Raw genomic sequence first — 26,221 nt, forward strand, 5'->3', positions numbered from 1 at the left:
TCATGAATGAGACCCAATGATTCCAAAAACTCAATATCAAAGCTGAATATTTTTGGAAGTAGTTTTTAGTTTGTTTTTAGTTGTAGCTATTTTAGGAGGATATCTGTGTGTGCAGGTGACTATTACTGTTCATAATTATTAGGCAACTTAACAAAAAACAAATATATACCCATTTCAATTATTTATTTTCAGCAGTGAAACCAATATAACATCTCAACATTCACAAATATACATTTCTGACATTCAAAAACAAAACAAAAACAAATCAGTGACCAATATAGCCACCTTTCTTTGCAAGGACACTCAAAAGCCTGCCATCCATGGATTCTGTCAATGTTTTGATCTGTTCACCATCAACATTGCGTGCAGCAGCAACCACAGCTTCCCAGACACTGTTCAGAGAGGTGTACTGTTTTCCCTCCTTGTAAATCTCACATTTCATGATGGACCACAGGTTCTTTATGGGGTTCAGATCAGGTGAACAAGGAGACCAAGTCATTAGTTTTTCTTCTTTTAGACCCTTTCTTGCCAGCCACGCTGTGGAGTACTTGGACGCGTGTGATGGAGCATTGTCCTGCATGAAAATCATGTTTTTCTTGAAGGATGCAGACTTCTTCCTGTAACACTGCTTGAAGGTGTCTTCCAGAAACTGGCAGTAGGACTGGGAGTTGAGCTTGACTCCATCCTCAACCCGAAAAGGCCCCACAAGCTCATCTTTGATGATAGCAGCCCAAACCAGTACTCCACCTCCACCTTGCTGGCGTCTGAGTCAGACTGGAGCTCTCTGCCCTTTACCGATCCAGCCACGGGCCCATCCATCTGGCCCATCAAGACTCACTCTCATTTCATCAGTCCATAAACCTTAGAAAAATCAGTCTTGAGATATTTCTTTGCCCAGTCTTGACGTTTCAGCATGTGTGTCTTGTTCAGTGGTGGTCGTTTTTCAGCCTTTCTTACCTTGGCCATGTCTCTGAGTATTGCACACCTTGTGCTTTTGGGCACTCCAGTGATGTTGCAGCTCTGAAATATGGCAAAACTGGTGGCAAGTGGCATCTTGGCAGCTGTACGCTTGACTTTTCTCAGTTCACGGGCAGTTATTTTGCGCCTTGGTTTTTCCACACGCTTCTTGTGACCCTGTTGGCTATTTTGAATGAAATGCTTGATTGTTCGATGATCACGCTTCAGAAGCTTGGCAATTTTAAGAGTGCTGCATCCCTCTGCAAGATATCTCACTATTTTTGACTTTTCGGAGCCTGTCAAGTCCTTCTTTTGACCCATTTTGCCAAAGGAAAGGCAGTTGCCTAATAATTATGCACACCTGATATAGGGTGTTGATGTCATTAAACCACACCCCTTCTCATTACTGAGATGCACATCACCTAATATGCACCTAATAGGTAGTAGGCTTTCGAGCCTATACAGCTTGGAGTAAGACAACATGCATAAAGAGGATGATGTGGTCAAAATACTCATTTGCCTAATAATTCTGCACACAGTGTATATATTTTGCCCATGAAATATCATTAAATGATTAGCTATTAGTTCATTAATCTAACGTTCTGCCAGTTTTCACTTGTGATATTATAACACTGTGAAGAATTATATTTGTATTGAGTCTGAAGTGTGCAGACATCTTTTTGGCGGGAGCTGTTGCCATGGTGAATCGTAATATCGGTGCTCCATTGATAATGGCTTTTTATAGTTGTGGTGCACACACTTAACTCAGAGTCAGTCAGTGTAGAGTTTATTAAACCAACTCATTTTAGCTGTTCTGTAACCGAAAACTAAGAGTTTCCCATCTCAGGGTAAGTCAACTCAGAGTTCAAGTTTAAACTCAGAGTTGGTTGAACCTCTTTAGTGAAACCGGCCCCAGGACAACAAACAGTACACAGTGTGTGACGCTGTATTTGACCATAGATATATACACCTTGGGGTTCTAAGCATGCGTCAAAACCGCCGCCATCTTGGAACAGGGGTCTTGTCATAGGAGGTAGCTAGGTAACACTGTGATCTCCGCCTGTACTTTGAATTCATGGACAATTTCGGACTTTTGTGCTGCATATGGATGTTCAAACGAAAGAAATATAAAATCCAGACAGCGAGGATGTTGAATCATAAAGCTATTTTAATTTATAGACACACACGTATTTATCTAACACACATACTTAGTCTAGGCTACACTTCAATTTTTGAACATAATATACCTGTACATACAAAACTGCCTATACCTGCATGTCAAATACCTGCACACACAATTGTTAATTTGTATATTGTCATTCCTTACCTACTTATTTGTATTTTTTATTCTTTTATTATGTCATTCCTCACTTTTTTTAATGTGTTTTTTGTCATTTATGTTGCGCGGAGTTTCTGTCACGAAAAAAATTATATTCAGTAGTTTCTCCGACTGGCGCTGTGTGATACTACACTGATTTAAGGGGGTTTTCTATGAATGTTACTTTAGTACATACATTTAATGTGGCAAAAGTATTGCGGGATATAAAGAGAAGTTTGAATGGTCTTTGGCACCTGAACTATCTAACTTACATTATGTTCCTCTCAAATTTGTGATTTGCTTCCGCAAGCAAATTGCGTTGTGTATCATATTTAATAAACCAATACAATTAAAATGTTTAAATTAACATGTATAGTCACACCATTGCAATTTTGAATGCAGTAGGCTAAGGTAAGTAGCGATAGTTCATTCGAAGTTTACTCAAGTAGAAGAATGTTACTAATAAACTTAGGCTTACTATGCATTATTTTTTGATATATATCAAAACCTTACATTTTCTCTGGACTCGATGATAAATACATGTCTGACTGTTGTGACGAACCAAAAAAAAAATGAACAAAAAAACATTAACAAAAAAGAAAACGATAAAGAAAGGGGGCATTATTTAAATGAAAGGAAATCTAAACATTTAATAAAGTAAAAAGTTTGTAGGTCATAGTTCTGAGCTTTATGGTGTTTTTTTTTTTTTCGGTTAGACCTTTGCCTATATTGACGCTGATGCATTAAAGAGGAATAGCTCCCCTGTTCCAAGATGGCGGCTCTGTTGAAGCATTCGTTCCAATGAACTGCCGTAGACAAGGTGACATCTAGTGTCTATGGTATACACTACTTTTGGACATTTTCAGTTTGTTATCAGTGCTTTTATGTCGTCTTTGCAGGTGTTTGGCTTTGATGCTGTAAATAAACTGGAGAGTTTCCTGTCTCCTGTAAATCAAAAACTTGTGAGTGTGTGAGTGTTTGTGTGCCACCCCTCACTGAGGTCTTGATGTGTGTGGAGGAGGAGTTCACTGACAGGTTTTGATATACTGTATATGGAGAAAATAAAAAAAGTATCCTCTGATTTGTCACTGAGGTTGTTTGATGATTTCCTCTGTTGTGTCTAATAAGGTAATAGCGAGTGTGATTGGAGGGTGTTGAGCCTCTTTCTCTCTCATTAAGAGGATGCCTGTACATCTGTATCATCAGAGTGGAGAAGCTTGTTCTGGGTGTTGAGTTAATTATGCTGAGGATGATGGGAAGATGCCTGACGTTCATTTCAACCCATTCTCACTCCAAAGGCGTCAAAAACCGAAGCATGGTCAAGCGCCCCTAGCGTCACTTTTATGACGCCAAATGTGCCTCTCGGCGTCGAATATCGAAGCACTACGACCTTCATTGCTTTCAATGGGAAACTTTTGGCGTCAGAATTTGACACGAGGACATAAGATGTTTATCGCTATGAAATCACGTTCAAGAAGTCTCATTCAGCACACATCGCGATACTTGATATCAGTTCCACAGTTTGGGTGAGTAGTCGTAAATACGCTCTTTTAATGCCTTTTATAAAATGTATTCTGTCTTATTTATTAATCAAATTAGTGCCATATGTTTAATCGCTGTATTATATCGGTCATCCGCGGCTGTCTTTGAGTTTCATTGCGTTTAAATAAATGAACACAGCTGCTAATTAGTCTGATTAAACTGTCACCTGACGTGCCATAGACCTTCGATCCGTTTTATATTATTATTAATTTCAGGATCAATGATGTAAGTTGTATTTGTAGTAAAATCATGGTAATCACGACACTTACAATAGTAATAAATGAAATGTGAAGTTAAAACACAGTAAACAGGACATTAGTAACTGTAACTGTAGTTTTACTATGGTATATTAATAATCAATACAACAATACAATAATCACCAAACCAGCTATGTTTGTATCACTGTAATGTTAGTGTTTTTATGTGCTTTTATATGACAGATATCACAGTAATCATATGTTCTGTACCATGCTTTTAATACCTTTTAATGTAAATCCAAAAAAAAAAAATCAAATTAAAAATAAATAATAAAACATGTATTTTTCCATTTTGCAGTTCATTCATATCAGTTTATATTTATATATATATATATATATATATATATATATATATATATATATATATTTATATATACTTATTATATCTAAATATTTTGCTCACAGATCATTATTAACATTCTTTATATAATTCAATTTTATTTACTCTCCCCATTTTATTATTTTTATTTTTATTTTTAGCTGAAAAGACATAAAGGCAGTCAGCCCAGTGGTGTTTCTGGAGAGGGATTCCTTCAGAAATGGAGAAGACAGAAAGCTGCGGAGGCAGATATTTGCAGCAGTAAGTCTGTGATAGTTTGTCTCTTTTATCAAACATTCCTGCTGTTATAATTTGTACAGCATTTGTTGTTTCTTAAACTGTTGCACTGTCCAAATACCCACACTTGCCATCTTTTCACTTGACCACTTGATTACTTATTTGACGTATTTCCTGTATTTGGCCTAGTGTTCGAGTGAGCATGATAACCACAAGTGTGTGTCGAACTTTTCATGACCTGATGACTGTGTTTCCCAATCCTGATCCTGGAGAACCCCAGCACTGCACGGTTTTGGCGTCTCTCTTATCTGACAAACACACTTTTGAGGTCTTGGAGTCTTCACTGATGAGCTGATGAGTTGAATCAGGTGTGTTTGATCAGGGAGACATCTCAAATGTGCAGTGTTGGGGTTCTCCAGGACCAGGATTGGGAGCCACTGCCTTATGGGACACTTATGTGTTTACAGAGATTTTTAATAACTAATTATCAATATTTCACATACTGTACATTGGACAGCTTCCCATGACCTCTTGTGAGATCTCGGCAAAAAGTCTGACGATTTATTCCAAAACATGATGCATGATGGGATACACTAAGCTTTGTATAGCGCTCCGGAGCAGTATTGGAGAGGTTTAGTGTGTGTTAAGGACGCTGTGCTTTGGCATTATTAAGACCGGGGACAGTCTCGTTCACACACTGTCACGTACACACACTCTCAAGTTTTTACAGAGGCTGCTTTTATGGTCTAAACAAAACACAGTGTAATGTATAAGTTGAATGTAATTTAATATTTCCTTCCTTTCTGTCTTACAGGATTGTTTGAGGATAACGCTGTAGCTCCATCATGCACAAGGACTCGTTTACTCTTTATCACCCACACACACAGAAATGGTCCCTGGATCAGTGATTAGACTTTGCAGTGGTTTGATTTTTGCAGAAGATGTAACTTTGTTTTAATTATAAGCTCATAATGAATACATTACAGAACCAGTGATGAAAACAATAGTTAAAAAAAGCGCTCCATATTAAAAATATATTGCACACTTGACATGCATGTCTTCATGGTGTTTTTTTGTGAGTTTGAAACATTTACATTGTGTTGTATAACATTTTGGTCACAACACTTTTTCCAGTGTTCTCTGAAAGACATACTGTATTTACTGTTTTGTTTTTTAATAAAAGCATTTTCATTTGCATACTGAAAATAGTTAATGTTTACAACATAACTGCCTTTTTATTCTTTATGGTGGCAAAAACGAGCTTGGTGACAGAGGATGCAGTGTAGTAATTTGGGCATGTTGTCTTTAAATGAGTTTGACATATAAATAAATAATGGAAGATCCTTACAAAAATATGCATGTTTATTATGCTTTATGTATTTATTTGTTCATTCATTCATTCATTTATAATTTCAGTTTTTATTCCTAGAGTTCAAATGGTAGAGAATGGTAAATCACAGAAACACAAATGTGAACAATTTTAACTTGTAACTTGTACACAATGTAATATACAATGTAAATTTTAGAAGCACGTCATTTGATTAGTAAATATATTTGTCTTTGGTCAAAAAAAAAAATACAAATCTTAAAAATGTGTCTTATATTTATTATAGAGGAATCTGTCTGTTGGATACAACTGCGACTGCTGGGCATGTGCACATCAATATTGCCCAATGTTTGTCAAGCTGAACAACGGAGGAAGGTGAAGACGTTAATAAAACCGAATCTAATAAGTAGCAAGCTTAATCTATTGTTAACCGAATCTATCCCTTCAGCCGAAAAACGAAAGACGTCGGTCATACATGGATAAGGAAGTGTGTCGCTGCTGCTCAGCTTTGATGTCATTGGCTATGAATTTTCAGGACAGTCTGTGGTTGGACTATCTTTTAACCCATATTAAACAGCGCATCATGTAAAAAAGTATGTTTTGCTGCTATCATCACATTAGTAATATATTAAGTCAACAATGAAGTGTTGCTATCTTGACAAAAATGACATCTTTAGCGAGATCCTAATCCTAACCCTAAGCATAACTTCAATGAACTACAAAAAACAGCCCCCTAGTGTTGCCTTTGCATAGATAGAACGACGGAGGCTTGTGGGTAATGTAGTTTAAAACTTTTTATTAACGAAACGAAATAAATTATTTATTTTAAGGAAAACTGGATATCTAAATATGTTTATTGTGCAAACCTCTATGATATATTTGAGAGGCAGGCTGAAATGTGGTATTTTACAGTGAGAAATATTTAAAATGCCTTTATGTCAGCTTTCCATTTATTTCTGAAAACTGAGCTCAACATTATTTTATCAGCATAGCATAAGTAATAATCCTGCCCATTTTCTCTTTGATATGTTAATTGGACTCTGATTTACAGCCATTTGAAATGTACAGTTTTGGGCTCTTCCGGGGGGTGCTACTGGGCCCCTGGGGGTAGAAGGGCAGTAAAACCTACATATATGTATTCTCCTCATGATGGACAACAAACTGAGCTGAGTCACATTTATATCTGACAGTTTTCACAGTCCTCTGTTTTCTATTCTATTCATCATGACTATTATACCTTTTGACAGGACATTGTGAGGCCATCTGATGAAACATTGAAAAATTAGAAAGAAATGATTTAATAATGAAAATAATAGATTATTTATTTGATTTTTGAAGTATATGGCAAGAAATATAATGGATGAACCTGCAACAACTTGCCTTTATCTATTCCCCACATGTAAAGCAGTAATCAAGGACAATGTATACACATTGTGATACTTCACTATTACACAAGGACAAATTCATGCAGTACTAAGAATATTAATTTATATATATATATATAACTATTTAGCAAAAATCAGTGTAAAAATGTCCTCCTCACCCCCGTATCTTGCTCCTCAGGTGCTGGACATCATGTGTGTGCTCTTGGTTTTAATGCAGTACAAGATCCCATTGATCATTCCTGCTTCATTCTCAATTATCTCTCAAGTGTTTGTAACAATAAAGCCCATGGCACCATCTTGTAATGCAGAATAGTTAATCTCGTAACTCCCTTTATTTCACTAAAAAATTTGCATATTTGTTACTAAAATATAAAAAAATTACTTTCTGGTGTACTGATGTCCCAGATGTTATTAATCCGATCAAAAATGTTTATGTCTTAAATAAAAAAATAATCCCAATAATTAATATGTAGTTTTTCCAAGTCTAAAATAAACACATATGAGCCTACCTAGTAAAATTATGTATTTAACAAGAATCTTCAGAACACAATATTCACCATTTTCATTTTATTGAAGCATAGACTATAAAGTTGATAAAGTAGCATCAAGACGAATAAGATTCAATGAAAATAATTATCATCAAAAATACATTAACCTCATATATAAATCAGTTCACACAGATGAGTGATGAAATGTCCTTAAAAGTCACACAGTCCCATCCATTCAACTGTGATACAGATCATGTGATACATATAAGACATGAGATACTGTTCCAGAAAATAATGATTCCCATCATCACATCTAAACTGGTTTCATCTCCCCATCGTGTTCTTCTTCTCTCGTGTCTGGAAACAGTTTGTGGTTGATATCCAGCACTGATGTGGTGTAGCTTCTCTCAGCCAGAGGATCTCTCAGTCCTAAGATCCCAGACCTGGTCAAAATGAAACAAACAATCCAGATGAAGTTGTTTAATGGACAGAGAGCTCAGCTTATGTTCTGTGTGATTTTAGCAGTGTGAGCAACTATGACCCTTGTAGTACTGCTACACTTACCATTCTTCAAGCTGTTTTGAGACCTTTTGAGAAGCTTTTTCTCTGAAGAGAATTTAGCACATCCTCTTCTTTCACTCCTTTCAAGAGCATCACTTGGTCAAAACCCCTCATTTGGCTGATGAGATCATCTGTACAAATTAAAATACTGCAATAAAAATTAAAGAATTAAGAAAAAGTTACAGAGGCAAAGGTCTTGCTCATGAGACTGCATTAGCATGTGTAGTTCTCATAGACTCTAGAATTCATCTATTGTTGCAGTAAATGTGTTTTCTTCCTCTAGAATCTTTCTCCAAAGTTCCTGACTTCTCTCACAAATGTGTTTTAGTCTGTGCAGTGTAAGGCCTGGCTTCAAACCAATCCACTATCAATTCACAATTTATAACATAACATTTAGAAAACAATGAAATAATGTACATTGGTGTTTATATCAACTAAACCAATTTCATGATGCTTGTCTACTTTTAAAACAGGTGGTGTGTTTTTAAAAACATAATATTAAAAATGTCCAGTCACACTTTGCTAACATGCTGTAATTGTAATAGTAAAAAAAGAAATCAAGGCTGACATGACCAGTTCTGTGAGAGATCATCATAAAATGTTGTATAACACAGCATTGCTTCAACACACACATACCAGAGGACTTCTGTTTGTTTGAGCACAAGATGGCCATCTTCATTCCTCATCCTGAGCAAATCATTTCCTTGGTCTTCCTTCTCTTCTGTGAAACAAGATAATCTCTACTTACTCTGTGTGCAATTAATATTGCTCATTAAACATAATTAAGTTAATTTAAAGTAAGATTCAGACCAGAGCATTTGAGGAGTAAATGTTGATTAAAAAAAATATTCTAAACAAATGTACCTGGGAAGAGCTGATCATGGCAAGATTCGCTGAGACTCAGTAATAGCTCTTTTAGGTTTTAGGAAGGTTTGTGAGGGTTGGCTCTTAAAATAGCTGTTGAGCTCGATATTTTAGACCTGAAAAAGAAGAACAGCATTAGGATTATCTGCAAAAAATCCTGTAAGACAGAAAGAAGGAAATATTATTAATTACGTGCAACTTGTACATTACACCTCTGTAAAGATGCTGTATAATTAAAAGTTAAATGCATCCATTATTGAAAGCAAGTAATTAATAGCAAGCTATAGTCATATGAATTCTTTTGATAATGTCAGATGAGGCTGTCCTGGGGCTTGTACAATATCATACAAGTGTTAAACTGGATTATTAAGACTGTGATGTGTTTAGGGATCATTTTTAAGACTTTGACCCTGTCCAGATACCCACACTTGCAGTCTTGGCCACTTGAGAGTGTGTGTACATGACAGTGTGTGAACGAGACTGTCTTAATAATGCCAAAGCACAGCGTCCTTAACACACACTAAACCTCTCCAATACTGCTCCGGAGCGCTATACAAAGCTTAGTGTATCCCATCATGCATCATGTTTTGGAATAAATCGTCAGACTTTTTGCCGAGATCTCACAAGAGGTCATGGGAAGCTGTCCAATGTACAGTATGTGAAATATTGATAATTAGTTATTAAAAATCTCTGTAAACACATAAGTGTCCCATAAGGCAGTGGCTCCCAATCCTGGTCCTGGAGAACCCCAACACTGCACATTTGAGATGTCTCCCTGATCAAACACACCTGATTCAACTCATCAGCTCATCAGTGAAGACTCCAAAACCGTGCAGTGCTGGGGTTCTCCAGGATCAGGATTGGGAAACACAGTCATCAGGTCATGAAAAGTTCGACACACACTTGTGGTTATCATGCTCACTCGAACACTAGGCCAAATACAGGAAATACGTCAAATAAGTAATCAAGTGGTCAAGTGAAAAGATGGCAAGTGTGGGTATTTGGACAGTGCAACAGTTTAAGAAACAACAAATGCTGTACAAATTATAACAGCAGGAATGTTTGATAAAAGAGACAAACTATCACAGACTTACTGCTGCAAATATCTGCCTCCGCAGCTTTCTGTCTTCTCCATTTCTGAAGGAATCCCTCTCCAGAAACACCACTGGGCTGACTGCCTTTATGTCTTTTCAGCTAAAAATAAAAATAAAAATAATAAAAAGGGGAGAGTAAATAAAATTGAATTATATACAGAATGTTAATAATGATCTGTGAGCAAAATATTTAGATGTATATATATATATATATATATATATATATATATATAAACTGATATGAAAGAACTGCAAGATGGAAAAATGCATGTTTTATTATTTATTTTTAATTGGATTTTTTTTTTTTTTTTGGATTTACATTAAAAGGTATTAAAAGCATGGTACAGAACATATGATTACTGTGATATCTGTCATATAAAAGCACATAAAAACACTAACATTACAGTGATACAAACATAGCTGGTTTGGTGATTATTGTATTGTTGTATTGATTATTAATATACCATAGTAAAACTACAGTTACAGTTACTAATGTCCTGTTTACTGTGTTTTAACTTCACATTTCATTTATTACTATTGTAAGTGTCGTGATTACCATGATTTTACTACAAATACAACTTACATCATTGATCCTGAAATTAATAATAATATAAAACTGTTCGAAGGTCTATGGCACGTCAGGTGACAGATAGAGTTTAATCAGACTAATTAGCAGCTGTGTTCATTTATTTAAACGCAATGAAACTCAAAGACAGCCGCGGATGACCGATATAATACAGCGATTAAACATATGGCACTAATTTGATTAATAAATAAGACAGAATACATTTTATAAAAGGCATTAAAAGAGCGTATATACGACTACTCACCCAAACTGTGGAACTGTCACTGATAGCAAGTATCGCGATGTGTGCTGAATGAGACTTCTTGAACGTGATTTCATAGCGATAAACATCTCATGTCCTCGTGTCGAATTCTGACGCCAAAAGTTTCCCATTGAAAGCAATGAAGGTCGTAGTGCTTCGATATTCGACGCCGAGAGGCACATTTGGCGTCATAAAAGTGACGCTAGGGGCGCTTGACCATGCTTCGGTTTTTGACGCCTTTGGAGTGAGAATGGGTTGTTCATTTTACTGTCTGCAGTTGTAATACTCATCACAGCTGGTAAGTACACAAATTAAAAACAACAACAACAACAGAAAGAGGGATGAAGAAATTTTACTTTCTAGAAGTCAGAACATTATGGGATTTTTTTTTTTTTTGCTTCAGGATGTTTGATTTCAATGTAGGATTTCCGATGACAATATTTTTTATTTATTAATTCACAATATGCCTCTCTTTCTCTCTAATATGTTTAAAATATTAGATCGTGTGAATGTGAGGTTGGTTGGTGGTCACAGTCGCTGTGCTGGTAGAGTGGAGGTTCTTCACAGAGGTCAGTGGGGAACAGTGTGTGATATAGCTTGGGATTTGGCTGATGCTGCAGTGGTGTGTAGAGAGCTGGACTGTGGAGAACCTGTAGATGCTCTGGGTAACGCAGTCTTTGGACAAGGATCAGGACCAATCTGGATGAGTTTTCTCAGATGTGTTGGTTCAGAATCCACACTGAAGGACTGTGTATCAGGAGGATGGGACCAAAGTTACTATGATCATGCTAAAGATTCTGGAGTCATCTGCTCAGGTAACATTTGCACTCTTGAGGCTACACCTGAGTTTTGCTGCTCAAATTGTATCTAAAGTATGAAAAGCTAAAGTACTCAGTGCCTTAGTTTACAACATTTTAGACTGATGTGCACAAAGATAAGAAACATATGGTAAAAAAAGAAGGCAAAATTCTGTCACAAATTTTAATTGTGTGATAGATAATGTATATTGAACACTATTTAAAATGTTTATTTATTTATTTGCATTGCATTTTGCATCTTTAAAACACTAATATTTTATTCCTGTGTAAATAAATGCATGCCGCATTTGTGCAGCATTAACAGTTATGCACATATTCAAGGTCTTTGCCTTGAGAAATACTTAAATTTGTACAAAGCAAACTTCAAATTTTAACATTCCTGGTTAAATGTGCATACCCATGTTTGGTTAGTTAGTTTAGTAAGCCTGCAGTGGGTTTCCTTTCTTTATCAGTTTGTCTAAATATATGCTCTGTAATGTTAAATACAGCTGAGGTCTAAATTTTACATCTCCCTTTCAGAATCTGCAAAATGTTAACTATTTTACCAAAATAAAAAGGAATCATACAAAATGCATGTTATTTTTTATTTAGCACTGACCTGAATATTTCATATATATCACAAAAAAAAAAAAAAAAAAAAAAAGATAGTTAAATGTATCAAAATGGCCCCATTCAAAAGCCACTCGATTCTTAATACTGTGTTGTTCCCTGAATGATCCACAGCTGCGTTTTTTGTTTAGTGGTAGTTTATGAGTCCCTTGTTTGCCCTAGGTTATAGAGTGGGGGAACTATAATGTTACTTTGTAGGACAATCAGCTGTTACGAGTTGGCCGGTGATGTCACTCTGGTGGTGTGAATATGCATAAATAGGCGCCGGGAGAACATGTCATTTTCTTCTTAATCTTCATCGACTGTTTTGTTTGAAGTATGCATCTGAACATAAAAGATAACAGCGATCGTTCTCATGGCATCTACTAGCAAAGAGTCATTTGTTTGGGTGAAGAGCATGCATACGATGTCCTTGAGGGGGCAATCCTCTGTAATCCTCCTGCCCTGCGTATGTAGAGCTGTTGCAGGTAATGGATTGCGACACGGCAAAGTTGGACTTGCCGTGGAAGTGCGCTAGCACACATAGTTTCACCATATCAGTTGTGCCAGCATAGAGGTGATGCGTGAAAGCGGCTTTGAGAGGATACCCCTGTAGAAGAGACGCTGACTAGCTATCTTTCTGTGAGGGAGACATCCTGGAAAAAGGCGAGGTGCTTTCTCCTGATCAGATAGCCGAGCTGCGCCGCACCACATCTCTCTCTCTCTCCAAGCTATACCAAGCAGGCCACCTCGGCCATAGGAAGGTCTATGGCAGACATGGTGATAACAGAGAGACATCATTGGGTGAACCTGGCAGACATCAGGAAGAAATATGCTCCGGTTTCGCCTTCCAAACGTTACCTCCGTTGAGACATAGTCAGAAGTTGACAGAGGCAAAGGAGAGCTCAGCGGCCTTCAAATCCTTCCTTCCATGATGGTCCAGGTCTGAGCCCAAACAACATAGGGGTCCTGGTCCGTCTCGATTTGAGAATCAGAAGGCTAGTGTCGTGACTCGCACTCCTCCTCCACCTGCGGGTAGGGGTAAGAGGAATCGTGGGTTACGTGGAATTAAGCAAGACATACGGGATGTGATCCAGATAAGACATCAGCATTCTCGTTCGAATCTCAGAGCGATACTTGGGTATCTACTCGTTCCCCTTGGAGGTTTTTACATCTGCCCTTATCATCCCCTTCCTAATTTCCCTGTAACCACCAGCTCTCCACTTGACCGAGGTTAAGTGGGAACTTCTTGCATAACAGTCTCCTATGCTGGACCTATGATCTTTTGGTTGGTTCTATGTTCATATTAACCACCTTACTGATGGTTGGGACTAAAAGGAGTCACCCCTTGAGCAGGGCTCCAGTGCAAGAACCAGGGTGGGTGAGTATGATCCATTCTCTATGTACATATATATTTGTATCAAATTGCTGGTGGTTATGTGTGTACTTATCCTCTGTGATTTCTTTGCAGTGCTTAGTTAGTGTTTACTAAACTCGTCTGCGTTATGTCCATCTGGTATGATAGCCCTGATTCTGGCTTCATGTTTCCAGTATCAGGCAGTCAAGATCACAGGTTTCTGCAGCACTGCAAGGAATTTCATGGATGTCCAGCCAGGTCACCCTGAGGGGCTTGAGCTTGCCTCCCATTTCAGTTCGGCACCTATGTGATGCATACTAAGCTTTAAGTACACACGCTAAGCTCTGTGTACTTTCTGAAAACTATATAGTGGTGAGTGTGCACGTTGAACACTTTGCGCACTTTCTAAAATCCACATAAGTGGTAAGTGTGCATGCAAGACTATGCGCACTTTCTGAAATTCTGTACGGTAAGGGTTACGCGCTCTGCTTCATTCCCTTTCTTTGAGATGGTAAGACCTTGGTTCCTTGGGATCCACTCAGCCAGAATGTCTTTATTTGTACACTTCAAGCATCGCTTCCCTCAACATGAAGGGGCTATCTGGGATCTCTCAGCAACAGTTCTCCTCTCACGTGAGATTGAGTTATCTGTTTTTCCCCCCAAAGCGTTCCAGCATTATTACCACAGGTCGAGTTGATGACTCTCAAACATATTGTTTTGGGATGCACCATTGAATCTATGAGTTGCTCTATCTGAATGCCACGATAGCCCCCTCCCCCTTAAAACATCATTTAAAACCATGTAATGGTAAGTGTGCACGTGAAGTCTTTGCGCACCTATTGAAATCCACACCGCGCTAGTGCTCTGCGTTCTTTCTAAAATCCTACATAGGGCCTTGCGTGGTTGCTTCATGCCCTTTCTTGTGTTGGTAGAAGCCCTGTTCATCTTGGGCGCTGCTCCACCTGTGTATCCTCGGATATCTATCTAAACAGGGTGTTGGTACTAGGAATCTGTTGAGACAGCTCCTTCAGCAAGCTTATGTAAGAGCAAGCAATAGACCCTGTATGACAGGCAAGACTTAGGACAAAATTCTAGGCTCTTTCCAGTATCCCTTTAAAGGAATCTTTCTTGATTTCAAGCCTTCAGCTCTACCCCGGGCTGAGGCCCTAACAAGTAAGTTGGGTATGTAGCCTAGGCCTTTGGCCGTAAGGAGTAATGTCATAACGACCCCTAGAGGACGCAGTTTGAAGTTCACTTGAAAGGGAACGTCTTAGGTTACGAATGTAACCATGGTTTCCTGAGCAAGGAACGAGACACTGCGTCCTCTAGGGGTCGCTATGGGGAACAGTATACCCACACCGCCATTCTGAGGGTAGTGCAGGCCAAAATCATGGCAAAGACTAAGTACCAACTCTACCATTTATATTTGAGTTGCCCCTGGGATGTTAGACAGCTGTCCGTGACATAACCCCTTAACAAAGACCTAGACTACATACCCAAATTACTTGTTTGGGCCTCGGCCCAGGGTAGAGCTAAATGTTTGGAATCAAGAAAGATTCCTTTAAAGGAATACGACAAAGAGCCCTAGCAACCCCTAGAGGATGCAGTGTCTCGTTCCCTACTCAGGGAACCATGATTACATTCATAACCTGAGGCGTTTTTCTATAGGCTTTTTGATTATCGCAAATGTGTGTTTAACCATAGTTCATGGAGCTTACATGTTTTGTTCATCAGATAATCTTCACAAAATAATATAATTTGGAAGCCTGCATAAAAGTGCCAGAACTTAAAAGCTAAACTTTTTTTAAGCTATTAATAAACTATAGGCTACAGTACCACGGTCGCTCCCTTTCAAAGTCAACACCATGCTCCCAACAATTTTTTGAAATAATTTTCCATTATTTTACAGATAGGTGAATTTTAAAACACCTGAAATCGTCTCATTTGTTTTATCAATTAAGCCGTGCTAACTAGTATTTTTCTCCTGCAGTGGTGCTGGCTGACCAGCTGGACCATCGCGAGGCAGGCGGGAAGAGTCGTCGCTATAAAGAAGACCATTTTAAATGTTTTGAGATGAGTTCTCTGAATATTGTTGTAGAGTCTTACTTATTAAGTGCATTAACTATTCAAACTTTAATAATATATTTACAAAAATTTTTCCCACTGGCACATCTAACAGGTTTTCCCACAAATATAACATTTTTAATCTATTATGAAGCAGACATTCCTATATGCGCTCACATTAAAAGCTTTTTTATTGAAGTGAAAATGTTTTAAGGGTGACTGCATTACACGCAGAAACATTCAAATTCTTGCGCAATTCTTGCGTTAGCAAGCGCAAGGTTGTGGGTAAGATTCCCAGGGAACACATGATAGGTCAAAATTGTTAGCCTGAATGCACTGTAAGTCGCTTTGGATAAAAGCATCTGCTAAATGCATAAATAACATTTTTAATTAAATTTAATTTAATGATTTAAACATTAAATAAATACAATTAAATCAATATATTTAATTGTTAGGGTTATGTAGCTACACATAACTGCATAGAAAATAAATAATCTGCAAAAAAACTAAATGTATGTCAGTTAACTATAAATATATCCTAATATAGCCCAAATGTGGTCCATCTAGGACCCACAAATAAACAATAATGAGCAACCTAACTGGGGCCCACAGCTGTATACAAGCTGGGACCCACATTCAGCCCATCAAAGTGCCCACTCTGAGCCCATGCCCAGTTGACACCCACATAGCCCAGATAAATCCCATGTGGGGCCCACATGGACAAGTTGGCTGGGTTTTTGGATATGGTAAGATTAAACATATTTTTGTGAATAAATTACCACATTTCAGCTATGATTTTCTTATGGTGGGTACACAAAATGCTATTTTATCCTCGCTTCTAGAAAATCCTTCTTATAGTTTATAGGGGCATTTACTATAAACATAATTTATTTTCAACCTTAGGCATACATGACTTTCTGGCGAAAGTGAATCTAGCAGCCTGTGTGTAATGCCCTCAGCAGTAAGTTACTACTGTCCATCTCATTCTGCAACAGTACAAAAACATGCACGGGTTGCGTGTGTTTTGCTTGCTTGAGAGTTTCTGCATTATATGAGTGGCTTTTGGAATATAAATCGCAGTACGTATCAGATAAATAAAAAACACAACTTCTATTTGTGAAAAATATAATGAGTGGTTGCCTTCATTATTACAGCAAAGCGCGTCATAAAAGAACTAAGTCACTCCAATGGTCAGTTCTAATGCTATTAATTTACAGGTGATGAACTATAGAGCAAAATTTATATATATTTAATTATATATTTATATAAAAAAAAAATAACTTGTAAAACTTGTAAAATACATTTTAATGGGCATAATTAAGTGTGAAAATAACCAAAGGATATACAGTTACACCGAAAATGATTAAGAGACCAGATATAATATATTATATTTTTTACTAGAGGGTGTAGGAGATTTCAGTTCATTTATTAAGTAAAGTTAGCAAAATAAAGTAAATTGTGACAAATTATACCCCAACAATTCTTAAAACAGTGGATTACCAGCTAAACAAATTTTGGGACCAAAACTTTTTCAGACCAAGTCTGCATGAACCTGGATGACAGCATGGTCAGGAGACTACACACAGTCATTAAGGCTAAGGTTTGCCTGTATTAATAGATATCTTAATATTGTCATGCTAACAGCTCTCTGAATATTTTTAGGTATCCATTACATACCTTTCTATCAAAGTTATCTAACATTATAAAGATACATTTGTTCTTACACAGTTTAACTCTGAGTTCTTGTGATATTTTATTACCATCTTCTAAACTATATAGATTAAACTGTGATAATGTGTAATGTTAAAGCTGTGTTTTTTTAATAAACCCAATATTACATTTTTTTACAAATGCAATAGAAATATTGGTATCGGTACTCGGTATCAGCAAGTAACAAAAATAAAAGTATTGTGTCGGGCTAGTACTGAATAAAGCGGAATCTGTGCATCCCTATGCAATTTTTGGTAAACATTACAGTATATTATGCACTGATTTTAATGTTGATGAAATTTACAGTATCATTTTATTCTGAAGAGTGATCGAAATGCAACAATCAATTCTATTCCATTCAAGTTTATTTGTATAGAGCTTTTTACGATGCAAATCATTGCAAAGCAACTTTACAGGAAATTAAGTTTCTACAATATTTAGTAGTAGCTTATCAGTGGTGACTGTCAGTTTATGTGCATATGACAGAAATTTTCAGAAAAATGAATACAAGTCGTAGTTAACTAGACGACGAACACTATTATTAATTAAGTTAAGTAAATGTTCTTTATTTTAGTTCAATAATATTTATTTAATATTTTAAGGAGATCTTTTGGTACTATTTCTATTTGTGCAATAATTATTGTCCATTAATGATGTAAAAAAAAATTATATTTCTATTAATTATATTACAATTTGTATAGTATTTAAGGCTAACACAGAGAAAGGGTTTTAAATTCCAGTCCAAAGAGGCAATTTGGAGTCATTTTGTGTTCAGAATATATACATTTTTTTCAATTGTAATGCCATGGTTAACCCACTATAAGTAGTATGGCTTTGTACTAGAATACTGCAGATCAGAGAAGGACTTAACCATTAGCCAAAGGTAATGGGCCCCCAAAATCAAGAGCCTCCTAAAATGTAGAAAATGGGTACGGAATCACGGAAATCCATTCATAAATACGGAAATTTACTGTATAATGCGGAATGTGACGGAATGAACGGCGAAAACGCATGTTTCGTTTGCTAGTTTGCTATTAAAGCACGTGCAATGCTCCCGGTTGTTGTTTGTAGCACCTAAATAGTATTCTTGCTTTTTAATATACAAATACACTAGTCCATATCGCGATTTGATTGAAGTGTAGGCTACTGTATTTCATTTGATTTATTCATTCAATATTTGACGCATTCAGTGACATTGCTCATTAGACAGTAAACTTATTCTGAGTAGCACTTTGAATGTAGAAAATTTAAAAGGTTTGTTTAATTTATTGGAATAAAATATAAATTTATGTTTTTGCCTCACACAACACCAAATATCTTGATAATAAGTCAATAAAATAACAAAATAAAATTTCATAGGGCCCTATTATTGTAAACAAATTAATAAATTGTTATTTATATGAATTCAATTAATTAGATGATTTTGATTAAACCATTGAAATGGAATACAGACAAATGTAAATGGAAAGCACAGAATTTGGACCCTAAGAATTAAATTTTTGTTAAACTTTTGGTAGGCCTAAATTGCAGTTAAATAAAACATGGACATGTTTTTTTTATTATTAAAATGTAATATAATCATCCAGAAAAAAAAAAAAAAAAAAAAACTAAATGTAAACCCCTGAATTTGGGAATAATGAAAAAGATTTCATAGGTTGCGACAAATATCATGCATCTGAAGCTGTAATTTAGTTTTTGTGAAGGACCCAAGAAGGGCCACTTTCCACACACTCACACTTCATAATTTGTTAAAATAACCCTTAAGCGTGTAAATTTATAATTTCCTTCAGTTTCATTTAAATGTGTAATTAAAATAAATAAATGTATATTTTAAAGTTTAGAATTAGATAGTCTTGTTGTGTAGACAACTGCATCCTGAAAATAACCCCACTATTAGAACCGGTTTAAATGTGAACAAGGGATCTACCACTTTAAATAAATCCTTTATTTATAACATGAAAATGAAAAATATAAAAGATTGTATACAACTGGGACACAGCAGTGCAGCAGCGAGCATCACAACAGTGAAAGGAACCTCAAAGTTATAAATGTGTAAAATTGTAGAGGGCCCCATTCCTGTATTTTGCCTGGGGCCCCCAAATCACTAAATCCATGTACTTTAATTTAGTTACTTTACTTTAGTTTCATTTGAAAAAAATATTTAGACATGATTAAACACTAGATTTTTAAATGAAACAAAATATTTTTATCCCCCATTTTGCTCAGTAAATACATATGAATTGATATTGAATTCATATGTGAAAAAAAAAATCTCACTCTAAGCTGAAGTTGGCAACCCTGCAGTACAAATTATAAAAAAATATATTTTCAAATGGAAAATACTGTACATTGATAAACTGTTCGGCATGATGACGTTTAATATCTCCGACAGTGCCTGTAGTCCCATTTAGCAACTTGTTAGCAACCATCTAACAAGAAATGTACGGTTAAAATAAATCACAAATGGGGTGTAACTGGTGTATATTATGTAGAATAAAGCGTGAAAGTATCTTGAGTTTGTGTGGACCATGGACCTTTAGGGGATTTAATCAAACTCCCATTCAAAAACCTTTGGAGCTATGGACTATGGAACCGGAAGTGCAAAAATGCTAACTCGCTTCCGGGTTTTTGCCTACAAAGTCATGTCATAGTTCTTCCACTCTATTTTGGCTGCTTTAAGAGCTGCTGCTGCTGCTTAATATTACATGGATCTGACACACATCGTATTTTCTCACAACTCTTTACCTAAAGTCTCTATAATGAGCTGATGAGTTGAAGCCATACCTTTCAACCCTCCTGCTTCTCCTGGGATTCTCCCTTATATTACCATTCTATCCCACTGTCATCCCGTTTAAATATTTTCCTGTATCTTTTATCTTTCTATTAAAAAAAAGATTCCACTGGGCGTACTTTATATGTTTGCTATTGCTTCTGGTAAAACTCCTGTAACTTGTAACCTGTAACCTCTTTATATGAATAATCACAACAACAAATTCCAAGGTTGTCCAGTTGCCAGATCTTGTATGAAATGCATATTTCTCACACGATCGATGCATTCAAATTTCAACCCAGTTGTCCCCTCACCTTGGCAAGATACAGCCAGTAATGCTATTCTTATCTGCGCTGGGAGAACCGCAGGAAGGAAACAATGATTACTGGTAGAAATGAGATGACAAGACACAGGACAAGGTGGTGCTCCAGTGAATGTATATTTAGAAGAATAATGAGATATAGTTTCCAGTTCAAAAGGCTATTTCATTGATTAAATGAGTGCTGCAGGTTTCAAAGTCAGATGCTGGCAGAGAATAAATGTGTCTTTTTCAGTGAGCCCTTCTGCTCTTTGTTTAGACCAAAATCAAAAACTACCCTTATTTTTACACAGGAAAACATGCAGTTGTAAATGTGAACTGGAGGATAGACAAGACAATGAATTATAAAACTCTAAATATGTAGCCTACACGAAGATACATTTGTTACTAAATTAATATTATTGTTTGATATAAATTGTTTGAATTAATATAAAAAAATATTATACAATATAATATAATATACTATACAATAAAAATTGTTACTTTTGCAGTAAGTAACCTTCAAGTATTTCTAATTGCTAATACCCCCATAGTTTTTACTGGGATATGGCCTGACAGCATCTCATCTTTACTGTTCTACTGAAGCTCCCTCGTCACCTGTACCTTTTCCACACACATTTGATATAGCTGAGGTTAAGCTGTAGTGTGCATTTGAAAAGTCTCCTGTTTCTTGTTGTTGTAAATACATTCTGCGTCTACACAAACCGATTTTTAGACAGAAAAAATAGGCTCTGCCCCTGTGTTAACTGCATTAAATATTTTTAAGGCAATTAAACTGGAAAAATTAATTGCACGTGTAAACTTGCTAATTTTGACAGCACTGTTTTTTACATTAAATGTTATCAAAAGCATTACTGTATATATTTGTTTGTTTCCATTCCGTTTACTCTAACGGGGCTATTGCAGCTCTCTCTGCTCATTCGTTACAGGCTGCATGGATGGGGAGGGAGTTTATACCCAGAACAGAACCATACCATCAACCCAAACTGTATGCTAAGTGTCATTTTGTAAATAGTTGTCCTGACAGAACTATAATTATTTATGTTCTTTCAGAAGTTAGGTTGGTTGAAGGTTCTCGCTGCTCTGGGAGGTTGGAGATACTTCGTGATCAGACGTGGATGTCAGTGTGTGACGCTGTCTTTGACCAGCAGGATGCAGAGGTTGTGTGTAGAGAGCTGGACTGTGGGGCTCCTGTACAGGTGCTGGGAGCAGCTGCTTTTGACAAAGGAGACACTCAGATGTGGACACAAGAGATTCAGTGCAGAGGAAATGAGTCTCAGATTCACCTCTGTCCTACATCACCATCACATGAAAACAATTGTTCTTATGAAAATGATGTTGGACTGATGTGTTCAGGTATGTGTTCACTGTTTCAACAGGAAAGATTTATTTAATTTTGATAGATCTCTTCCAATTTTTTCCCCTTACTGTGCACAGAAATAATAAATGTGCGCTTGGTTAATGGAAACAATCCCTGCAGTGGGACAGTGGAGGTTCTTCACAGAGGTCAGTGGGGAACAGTGTGTGATGTTGGTTGGGATTTGGCTGATGCTGCAGTGGTGTGTCGAGAGCTGGACTGTGGAGAACCTGTAGATGCTCTGAGTGATGCTCAGGTTGGACTCGGATCAGGACCAGTCTGGATGAATAATGCAATGTGTGCTGGATCTGAGTCCACACTGAAGAAGTGTGGATCTGTCATATGGGGTTTTCAAAGTGTGTGTCCGAGCAAGAGTGCAGGAGTCATCTGCTCAGGTAAACTCAAAAAAGAAAGAAGACAAGAAAAGAAAGTATTCCATGTTTTTTCTGAAAGGTTAATTCATAATTGTGTTTTTTTTTCAGGCGTCAGGCTGGTTGGAGGTTCTCGCTGCTCTGGGAGGTTGGAGATACTTCATGATCAGACGTGGATGTCAGTGTGTGACGCTGTCTTTGACCAGCAGGATGCAGAGGTTGTGTGTAGAGAGCTGGACTGTGGGGCTCCTGTACAGGTGCTGGGAGCAGCTGCTTTTGACAAAGGAGACACTCAGATGTGGACACAAGAGATTCAGTGCAGAGGAAATGAGTCTTATATTCACTTCTGTCCAAAATCTCTGCCACACAAATACAACTGTTCACATGATAATGATGTTGGATTGATGTGTGCAGGTTTGAGCAAATTTATTTTACTTCACTGAAATCTTATATCAAATCTTCTGACTCTTTGTATGAAAGATTTTTTTTCTCTCTTTATGAGATACTTTATGAAGTATTACTTCTCTTGTTTTCTGTATTCAATATACAGACCGTGTGCATGTGAGGTTGGTTGGTGGTAACAGTCGTTGTGCTGGTCGAGTGGAGGTTCTTCACAGAGGTCAGTGGGGAACCTGGTGTGACGCTGGTTGGGATATGACTGATGCTGCAGTGGTGTGTAGAGAACTGGACTGTGGAGAACCTGTAGATGCTCTGGGTGGTGCTTATTTTGGACCAGGATCAGGAAAAACCTGGACTAATCATATGATGTGTACTGGATCAGAGACTACACTGAAGAACTGTGGAACATTTCTGTTGTATGAATATGACTGTAATCATGGTACAGATGCTGGAGTCATCTGCTCAGGTGAGCTGTTCTAAAATGTAACCTATTACATCACTGTTGATCCTCATGCCTTATATTGTAGTTCCAAAGATTTCTATTGATTTATTCAACACCAAGGTCATAGGTTCAATTCTCAGGGAATTCATGAACTGATAAAATGTTTATCTGGAATACATCTGTAAGTAGCTTTTTCTATGTGCATAATTGTGTGCAAAATGCATAAAAGTACAATGTAAATGTAAATCCAAATAATGCATTGATGGGTTCTTCGTCAGAAGCTTTTATTGTACAAACCCAATATCACAAGTGTTTGCCCTTTTTCCTTTCAGAAAAGGCATTAAGTATTGTACACCTTAAGTGTTTTTCTGTGTCGTCCAGGGCCAAGACTAATGATAGTATATCAATAGTTAATGTACAAAAAAAAAAATGTAGGTATCATAGTTTAGTAAAATTTGAACTATTTGAATGGACATAAAATAATGATCTGTTAGCATTATTGAATGGTACAATAATGTCAGGAAATGTTATTGCAAGTTTTTATAAAGTCTTCCCTTTAAGTTTATGATAACAGTGGTTATGGAGCTTTTAAAAAAAATAATAATAATAAATCTCTCACTACTGCAGGAGTCAGGCTGGTTGGAGAATCTCACTGCTCTGGGAGGTTAGAGATACTTCATGATCAGACGTGGATGTCAGTGTGTGATGCTGTCTTTGACCAGCAGGATGCAGAGGTTGTGTGTAGAGAGCTGGACTGTGGGGCTCCTGTACAGGTGCTGGGAGCAGCTGCTTTTGGTAAAGGAGACACTCAGATGTGGACACAAGAGATTCAGTGCAGAGGAAATGAGTCTCAGATTCGAATGTGTCCAGCATCAGAGAAACACAGCTGCTCTCATGATGATCACCAGGTGCTTCAGTGTGCTGGTAAGAAGATTAATATGAGAGAAATTAGTAGCATAACTAGGATCATATGTGTCCCATTGCACTCATTGTGGCCTTCACCACACCCACAGCTTCAAAGAATTAACTATAAAATATTCATACAAATATGACACTGTAATTATGTGTTTTAAATATATATATATTTATTTTTTCTATTTTTTTTTCTTGAGTAGTTATGCCAACTTTAAACACAATGAAATCTCAGAATGATTGATTGATTTTAGTTTCTGTCTTTCTCTCCATTTCCTTCTGTCTTAGATGTGATGCATGTGAGACTGGTAAATGGTAACAGTCCTTGTGCTGGTAGAGTGGAGGTTCTTCACAGAGGTCAGTGGGGAACAGTGTGTGATAATAGCTGGGATACACCTGCTGCTGCAGTGGTGTGTAGAGAGCTGGACTGTGGAGAACCGGTAGATGCTCTGGGTCTTGCCCATTTTGGTCAAGGATCAGGACCAATCTGGATGAGTGCTTTAACATGTTTAGGAACAGAGTCTACTCTGAAGAACTGTGGGTCAGCAGGATGGAATATACCTCTCTGCACTCATAATCGTGATGCTGGTGTAATCTGCTCAGGTGAATAAAGTTAAACCTCCAAGCATTTTCAGATTTCCTCACTTTCTGATAAATTTGTCTTGATTAGGTAAGAAAATTATGTTAGCTGCATATCAGATTTAAACATGTCTGTTTTATTCTTAGACCTAATTAACACTGAAGAATTAGGCATCTTGAAAATAATGTTAATTTACCATGACTAGTTTACTGCATTTTTTACAAAGATTTAAAGAAATATTAACAGCAAATTATCCATAGTTAAAGAAATTGGTGACCTCAAATGTCCAGCTTCAAAAAGCATTTTCAGGGAATAACAACTACACTGGGATTAAAATTTTCATTTTTGGGAAATTCAATTACAAAACCCCTTTTATTATGTACTAAAGTAAACATTAATATATATATATATATATATATATATATATGTGTAGAAAATTTAATTGGATTTAAAACTTGCCACATACAAAACCTGCTCACCTAATCTTCACTTTTCTGCAATATAAACAGGTCATAAACGCTCCAGACTTGCTGATGGGTCTAATCTTTGCTCTGGGAGGTTAGAGATACTTCATGATCAGACGTGGATGTCAGTGTGTGACGCTGTCTTTGACCAGCAGGATGCAGAGGTTGTGTGTAGAGAGCTGGACTGTGGGGCTCCTGTACAGGTGCTGGGAGCAGCTGCTTTTGACAAAGGAGACGCTCAGATGTGGACACAAGAGATTCAGTGCAGAGGAAATGAGTCTCAGATTTCATTCTGTTCAATATCATCACTCAAACACAACTGCACCACTGACAACATTGTGGGACTGATCTGCTCTGGTTAAGTATAAATATTCATATAGACATAAATAGGTAATGTCTTAGGGTTGAGTTATAATGTGATCGATATAATGAAAGATTAGCTCAAGAATGGTTTATGCATTGTTTCTGAACTCTCTTTACTTCGCTCAGGTTACACTGATCTCAGACTGATAAATGGTTCAGACTCTTGTTCTGGACGAGTGGAGCTTCAGTTCCTCAAAGAGTGGGGCACAGTGTGTGATGCATGCTGGGATATGAGAGCTGCCAGTGTCCTCTGTAGACAGCTGAATTGTGGGATTGCTGTGTCTGTTGTGGGATCAGATTGGTTTGGAGAGGGAAGTGGTGAAATCTGGGCTGATTTGTTTGATTGTGATGGGAATGAAACAAAACTCTCAGAATGTTCCATCTCTTCATGGAGTCGAGCTGAATGTTCTCACAGACGAGATGTTGGAGTCATCTGCTCTGGTAAACTTTTTTGACTTTGAGAGCATTATGTACCTGAAAAGTTTTTTATGTATTTTATAAGCACTATTTCATTACATTTCATCACATTTC

The 26,221-nt window shown here is 37.0% G+C and overlaps 2 protein-coding genes across 2 annotated transcripts in view; one reads left to right on the forward strand and one right to left on the reverse strand.

Annotated features, from left to right (window-relative positions):
* The window catches only part of LOC127956360 (uncharacterized), a 216,496-nt gene that overhangs the window by 140,623 nt on the left and 49,652 nt on the right, over positions 1 to 26,221 (reverse strand). The gene's annotated exons all lie outside the window — the stretch shown is intronic.
* LOC127956352 (scavenger receptor cysteine-rich type 1 protein M130-like) overlaps positions 11,291 to 26,221 on the forward strand; it is a 56,902-nt gene continuing 41,971 nt past the window's right edge. The window contains exons 1-10 of the mRNA XM_052554208.1: positions 11,291 to 11,474; positions 11,677 to 11,991; positions 21,856 to 22,158; positions 22,240 to 22,554; positions 22,642 to 22,944; positions 23,081 to 23,395; positions 23,999 to 24,295; positions 24,572 to 24,886; positions 25,373 to 25,684; positions 25,817 to 26,131. Of these exons, the coding sequence (XP_052410168.1) occupies positions 11,880 to 11,991; positions 21,856 to 22,158; positions 22,240 to 22,554; positions 22,642 to 22,944; positions 23,081 to 23,395; positions 23,999 to 24,295; positions 24,572 to 24,886; positions 25,373 to 25,684; positions 25,817 to 26,131 (2,587 nt within the window). The 5' untranslated portion in view covers positions 11,291 to 11,474; positions 11,677 to 11,879. The remainder of the gene's footprint in view (positions 11,475 to 11,676; positions 11,992 to 21,855; positions 22,159 to 22,239; positions 22,555 to 22,641; positions 22,945 to 23,080; positions 23,396 to 23,998; positions 24,296 to 24,571; positions 24,887 to 25,372; positions 25,685 to 25,816; positions 26,132 to 26,221) is intronic.

This window comes from Carassius gibelio, chromosome B4, assembly GCF_023724105.1.
Source record: "Carassius gibelio isolate Cgi1373 ecotype wild population from Czech Republic chromosome B4, carGib1.2-hapl.c, whole genome shotgun sequence".
Lineage (NCBI taxonomy): Eukaryota > Metazoa > Chordata > Actinopteri > Cypriniformes > Cyprinidae > Carassius > Carassius gibelio.